Source organism: Lycium ferocissimum, chromosome 12, assembly GCF_029784015.1.
Source record: "Lycium ferocissimum isolate CSIRO_LF1 chromosome 12, AGI_CSIRO_Lferr_CH_V1, whole genome shotgun sequence".
NCBI classification, from domain to species: domain Eukaryota; kingdom Viridiplantae; phylum Streptophyta; class Magnoliopsida; order Solanales; family Solanaceae; genus Lycium; species Lycium ferocissimum.
This window is the reverse complement of record NC_081353.1, coordinates 2,881,264-2,888,456: the sequence shown is the minus strand read 5'-3', so window position 1 is coordinate 2,888,456 and position 7,193 is coordinate 2,881,264. Positions and strand designations below refer to the sequence as shown.

The 7,193-nt window shown below is 41.0% G+C and overlaps 1 protein-coding gene across 1 annotated transcript; it reads right to left on the bottom strand.

Moving 5' to 3' along the window:
• Positions 1-576: 576 nt before the first annotated feature.
• LOC132040936 (uncharacterized) lies at positions 577-2,709 on the bottom strand. The gene is made up of 5 exons (XM_059431621.1): positions 2,491-2,709; positions 2,181-2,375; positions 1,211-1,307; positions 1,034-1,108; positions 577-860 (listed from the first exon to the last, which is right to left on the bottom strand). Exons 1-5 carry the CDS (start codon positions 2,707-2,709, stop codon positions 577-579), a joined length of 870 nt encoding a protein of 289 aa, XP_059287604.1.
• Positions 2,710-7,193: the final 4,484 nt, after the last annotated feature.

Sequence of the window (7,193 nt, the reverse complement as noted above, 5' to 3'; positions counted from 1 at the left end):
TAAGGGGTGCTCGGTACAAGTATCGGGTACTCGTCACGGCCCCTAGTTGGGTCGTGACAGTTCTTTTGAGTACATATTTGGGCACGACGGGGTCCTGTCACATCCTTATGATTCTATGCATTCCATGTAGAGGCTCGTAGACAGATGTATGTAGTTAGATGTTCTGTAACCTCATCGATTCCTATTTTTGTATATCGTCTTTGGCAGCTTTGTCAGCTTGTGCATATAGGCATAGTTGATGATGTTTATATAGATGTACTTTTATCTTTTAGACTCATGCCCTTATAGATTATGATATTTATGAGTTATCGTTTGTGGTCCACCTAGATATGATTATGCGAAGTATCTTAAGAGGTGCTCGGCAGGTTAGCTCCAACGCCCGTCATGTCCCTCTGGTTGGGTCGTGATAGTACCTCTTCAGTATGGAAACATGAAATACCAGATGACCACCAGACAAGCCTGGTGGCAAAGCTAACTCATAAGCCACCGCACCAACACGATAGAGAATCACAAATGGACAAATTTACCTTGGGCTCAACTTGCCTCTCTTTCCAAATCGCATAACCCCTTCATAGGTTAAACCTTCGGAAGAACCTGCTCACCCTCCATATACTCCAAATCTCGAACCTTTCGGTCCGCATACACCTTTTGCCGACTCTGAGCTGCCAGAAGCTTTTCCTGAATTTTCTTTACCTTTTCCAAAGACTCCCTCAGCAAATCTGTACCCCAAGGTGTCACCTCAAAAGCATCAAACCACCCAATAGTAGAATGACACCTCTTACAATATAAAGCCTCAAACGATGCCATATCAATACTAGAATGGTAGCTGTTGTTGTACGTGAACTCTCCAAGGGTAAGAACTGGTCCCAATGACCACCAAGATCAATAACACAGGCTCTCAACATATCCTCAAGCACCTAAATAGTCCTCTCTGACTGACCATCAGTCTGTGGATGAAACGCGGTGCTAAGAGCTAACTGAGTACCCAACTCACTCTACAAGGTCCTCCAGAAATGGGAGGTAAACTAAGTACCTCGGTCTAAAATAATGGAACTAGGAACCCCGTGCATTCGCACTGTCTCTCGGATGCAAATCCTGGCCAACTTCTCTGCATTTTAAGTAATCTGAACTGGGATGAAATGAGCAGACTTAGTCAACCTAACAACGATAAGCAAAACTGAGTCTAACATTCCCAAGGTCTTCGGAAGACCTACAACAAAATCCATGGCAATCCTATCCCACTTTCTCTCGGGAATGGGCATCCTCTGAAGCACACTGCCAGGTCTCTGGTGCTTATAGTTCACTTGCTGGCAATTCAAATACGAGAAATGAAATCTGTAATATCTCTCTTCATCCTACCCCACCAGTAGTGTTGTTTAAAATCACGATACATTTTAGTCGCACCTGGATGAATAGAATACCAAACCTATGAGCCTACTCTAAAATAAAACGAATCAGACCACCCACAATCTTCAAGACTCCCTCACCCTCAAGCATGGTCTACTTGGCTTCACAACTCAACACCTTATCACGAATCGTAAATAACTGAGCATCATCGAACTGTTGTGCCCTGATCTACTCTAAGAAAGATGACCTCGCCTCAACACATGCTAAAACCCTGACCGGATCCGAAATATCAAGTCGTACAAGACTGTTAGCTAGAGTCTGAACCTCTATGGGTAAAGGATGCTCTGAAGAAATCAACCGACCTAAACTGCCCATACTCACTGCTTTTCGACTCAATGCAAAGGCTACCACATTAGCTTTCCGCAGATTCTATAGAATAGTGATATCAGAATCCTTATGTAGCACTATCCATCTGTGCTGTCTTGAATTGAGATCCCTCTGGTTGAGCACATGCTGTAGACTGCGGGGATCGGTGAATACCTCACAGTGGACCCCAGATAGATAATGCCTCCAAATCTTCAAAGCGAAGACTACCGCTGCCAGATCCAAATCATGGGTAGGGTAGTTCTTCTCATAAATATTTAACTACCTAGAAGCATAAGCAATGACCTTGCCCTCTAGCATCAACACGATGCCCAAACCAACACAAGACGCACCCTAATATACTGAGAAATCCTTACCCTCTAAGGGTAATGCCAAAATCGGGTTTGAGGTCAACAAGGTCTTAAGCTTTGGAAGCTCTCTTCACAAGCATCGGACCACTGGAAAGGTACCTCCTTTGGAGTCAATCGAGTTAGGTGAGAAGCATTAGAAGAGAAGCCTTTCACAAACCGACAGTAGTAACTACCCAAACCCACGAAGCTAGGAATCTCAATCACGGATGGGCCTCGCTCAATCTCTAACAACCTCAATGTTCTTAGGATCAACCATAATCCCGTCCTTTGACACCACATGGCCCAAGAATGCCACTGAATCAAGCCAAAACTCACACTTAGAAAACTTGGCATAAAGCTCCTTTTCTTTCAATAACCCAAGAACAATCCTCAAATGATGCTCATGCTCTTCCTTACTCTTCGAATATACCAGAATATCATCGATGAAGACTATGACGAAGGAATACATGTATGGCTTAAATATACCATTCATCAAATCCATGAAAGCTGTTGGGGCATTTGTAAGCCCAAAGGACATAACAAAGAACTCATAATGACCATAACAAGTCCTAAAGGCCATTTTCGAAATATCCTCTGCCTGAATCTTCAGCTGGTGATAGCCTGGCCTCAAATCAATCTTGGAAAACATAGAAGCACCCTGAAGCTGGTCACCTTGTTCAACTGGATCTGCATCGTCCTATCTTTCTTCTTCATAAATAGCACGGGAGCACCCCAAGTAGAGATGCTCGGTCTGATGAAACCTTTACTCAGAAGATCCTGCAATTGTTCCTTTAACTATATCAACTCGGTCGGTGTCATCCAATATGGTGGAATGGAAATAGGGCGAGTACCCGGCTCTAGATCGATACAGAAGGCAATGTCACGATCGGGTGGCTTACCTAAAAAATCAGTAGGGAATATGTCCTCGAACTCGCACACAACAGGCACAGACTCAAGTGACGGGTAATCAACACCAGTATCACTAATGAATGAAAGAACTCACAGTTTCCTAAATAGCCCATAGCCTCTCGCAGATAAGTATGGAGCTCATCGTACCGATCCGCAAGACTCTACTAGACATGCTCTTGTACTTATAAACTGGGTAACCTACGGCTTTGATACCAACTTATCATGACCCAAATAACTAGTCATGCAGGCACCTGCCCTTTCCCACCTGGTAGGCGAACCCGCCCCTTGATCATTTATTCCAAATGATAATATAATAAATAAAATAAATAGAAGTCTAAAACATAGATAGATATAAGTGCGGAACCTAAATACAACCCACAGATCTGGTCTAAATCATATAGAAGCATCTACGTAAAATGTCTAGAAATACAAGTCTAAAAGTGTAAATGTCTGTCAAAATGGAAATAAGCAAAGATAGATGATAGAGGAGTCTCCGAGCTACAGACTCGTCCGATGCTTGCCCTGGACACTAGTACGCTAGGCCTTAGGATCACTCGTAAGGGGTAGAAGTGGAGCCTGTCCTGAACTCTAGACTCAGAAAAAGAGTACACCAAGATAATATCAGTACAAACAATATGTACTGGTAGGTATCACACATTGACAACAGTTAGATAACATATGTAAAGAAAGGAACTGAAGAATAGACATGCTCGCAATCAACTACAATCACAACACAGTCTAAGAGCAAGTAACTCAAGTGATAGAAATATCAAGTCAAAATCAATATAACGTATGAATGAAGTAATGAGTGCATATGTAATGCACTGGCCAAATGTCTGTCTCCGTACACACATGCTCTGGACGGAATACCTCCACGTCTCGATAGTCATAACCCATGGGGGACACATGAAGTCCATGTACTAGTCACTCTACACACAGCCCAGAGATGACTCCATAACACCAACCACTTTGCACACATCCCAGAGATGGTTCCATATCACTAGCATTTCCGCACACAGCCCAGATATGGCTACTATATCAAGTATGTCCAAAGAATTTAGATGTTTCCTTCTCACTTATCAAAGATCAGCACCAATCACAGGTAATATCAATTTATCATGGAAATGAGGATGAATGCAATGCATAATGATAATATCATATGAAATCATATCAATCCCAACCGTGCCACACATGGACACATATCAAAATAATAATATCAAATCAAGCTCTTTCCTCTATCCATGATAATGTCAAGATAAGTGAGAGACAACTGTATCACAACCACAATATGGCAACTAAGTAACGAGCCCAAGATCACACAAATGGCAACAAGCTAATACATAACAAAGAGGCGACAAGCCCATAAATCAACAACAATACCAATCCTAAGTAATCCATCCCAAATTCAGACCCGAAGGCATAACATGCTTTCTCCGACAATAACTAACTCTACATATTCTTCGCTAATCGGAGTCTAACCAAAAAGGTAAGCCGTAACCTAACTCGCTGCTAAACTGGAGCCACGAACAATCAGATCTGAGTCTTGCCCTTCCAAAGAGCAAATACTAAAATTCTAACCATTATCTAATTCTACGTTAGAAACGAGAAACAACGACACCCATATTGCTATACTTTAGCTTGAATAAAAATAAACTAAGTAAAAGAGGGAAAACAGACCCACAAGGGTAAAACGGGTGTTTCATAGATGGAATAGGTAACCCAACGTTCTGGCAGTTCAATTCTATCCTTCAATTTCTAATTTAGCTCAAGCACAATCAATTTCATCATTCAAGGCAGAACCCCCAATTTGGGTAACCCTAACTTTCAACATTTCAATTTCTCAACTAGAATCAAAGATTCAATCATATTGGTTACTAATTCAAGAAATTCCATGCTTAGATTAGTCAAATCCATCAATTAATCTCATCTTGGAAGACCAAAATTCAATTCAAAAAGTATAGGTCAAAACTCATCTTCTTTCTTTAGTGCTCTAGATTTCACCCATTAATTCAAGCTTAAGAAAGGTAAATAAAGGAAAGAAAGTTTAGAGAGACTTACCCCAAGAAGAATCCACCTAGAACCTCTTCAAATCACCTTAAAGACACTTAGGAGAAATAATTTTGGGAATGGGAAATAAAGGGTTATACTTGGCATTTAATACATTTTGAATCAGCATTTTCCGCCGCAGCGGATCTGCTCCAGCGGTCCACACTCGCTATAGCGCATCCGCTCTAGCGAAAAACCGTCCGCTGGAACGGATTCCTCAAGAACCCATAGATCACGCGCCAGCAGACCAGGCTTCACCGAGGCGGGTCAGCTATGGCGCACGATGTCTCACTAGGGCAGGATATCAAATACCAATAACTTTCTAGTTTTTCACCAATTTCTTCCAAAAACCCGACTATCACCTAAGACATTCCGTATGTAAACCACTCGTGTAAAGGTACATAAAAACACACTACGGACTCACCATAGTCTTAAAATTCCTAACGGAGGTCTATTTGCCCGGGTCAACACCCAATGGCCAAAAACCAACTTTCCAACAAATAACCCAAAATGCTCCCGAGTGCCTCGAGAAACGAACTGAGCATCCCACCCAAAGGATAATCGACCCTCCGGACCTCACGGAATTGATGGATTTGTGAAAAATATTCGTTCACCCAAAAGTCAACTATGGGTCAATCATTTTTCACTTTAAGTCTCTATTTCTCTGAAGTCATCATAAAACTCGCCCAATTACCTTAGGAAACGTGCCACCCATCCCCGCTGGTCAAAATCGTACTAATAGGGCTCAGGGAAGGGTCAACTGGGGTAAATGGGTCAAAACCACTATAACGACCAAACGGGTCATTACAATGTTACTTGTCACACTTGAATTGTTATACATTAGATAAGTTCTTTTTGTTCTTGAGTATAATGAGCCACATAGGGTATATATCATATGAATACATAAGCGCAAAGGCCTAGCTATGTACGACCTCATAATTTGTCGCATAAACCATAATGGGCCTTATGCGATGCACGACATTAGCATACCCCACGTAAAAGTCAATGGGCCACGTGTTATGCATGACATTTCCATGCCCTGCGTAATCCACAATGAGCCTCAAGCTATCATAATATTTCCATCCCGTGCATAATATATATAAAAGTATAACGTTAACATTCTTTGGGTTCTTATTCATTTGGTTATGCAGGCGTTGGAAAAGATTTGATACAGTCGTTAGACATGTGGAAATGATTTATTCAACACATATAAAATGGATATCTCATGTAATGAAACATAACCATCTCGACTAAGTAAGAGGAACTCTATAAGACCGTATGAAAGCCCGACACGATAAGAACAATTCAAATGAAAGGAACATGTAAATATCAAGTCTACGATAAGAAGATTCACGACATCTCATCCTTTAGAACCTCATAAGGAGGGGACATATGATAGGCAATCATGCAAAAAGAAAGCAAAGATGATATGACCATTACAATCTCGAATTGAACCCCAACGACTTCGCGTAGAAATTTTTGAGATTAAACTACCATGGTCAGTCTTTCCTCGTGATGTGTTTCCCTTGAAAGCATGTCCAACTACTTAGAGATAATACTTATGGTGGGGTTGATGCTATAGCTACCCTTGGTATTATGCCAAAGATTGATTTTTTAACCTCAAATCCCCCTAGCCCTTTCGTTTGTACGTTTCTCATCTCCCTCAAGTGACGGTGAATTCTCTCTGTATAGAACCTACAAATAATATCCCTATTATTCTCTCTATAACAGTAGCTCATGCTATTGTATTTTTTTTTTTAATAAATTATGCCCAAAATGGGCATTTTATTAATTTAGGAAAAGCAAAGCACTAAAATGGACTGAAAAAAACGGATCCATAACTGTCCCATTGTATTTTGCTTAAAAATCCCCAAAGGTAAACTCCCAGACGAAACTCTATGTTTATTCTCAGATACCCTTGCTTGTATTGAAAATGAATTTCCCTATTACAAGGAGTGGGATTTGAATTGTAATGGAGACGACCCCGCATGTGTTCTATTTGTGTGCCTTGTGCACTCATGTACTGGTGAGTAAACTCAAAATTGGCTACCAAAGGGTAACCATGAATCTTTTATAGGTGTCAAAATTCCAAGGATAAACAAGAATCCGAGGTGTCAAAATTTCATTGGTTCTTTTTATTTATTTTTCAATTCACTTCTTTACATAGCTAGACTTAAT

Excerpts from the sequence above, each read along its gene's own strand:
- LOC132040936 (XM_059431621.1), bottom strand. The coding sequence starts at position 2,709 with ATGTTTTCCAAGATTGATTTGAGGCCAGGCTATCACCAGCTGAAGATT. Across the intron at positions 1,109-1,210 it reads TGCCATGGATTTTGTTGTAG|AGAAGTTGGCCAGGATTTGC; the intron begins GTCTTCCGAAGA and ends CTTAAAATGCAG. Across the intron at positions 861-1,033 it reads TTCCATTATTTTAGACCGAG|TTCTTACCCTTGGAGAGTTC; the intron begins GTACTTAGTTTA and ends CATTGGGACCAG.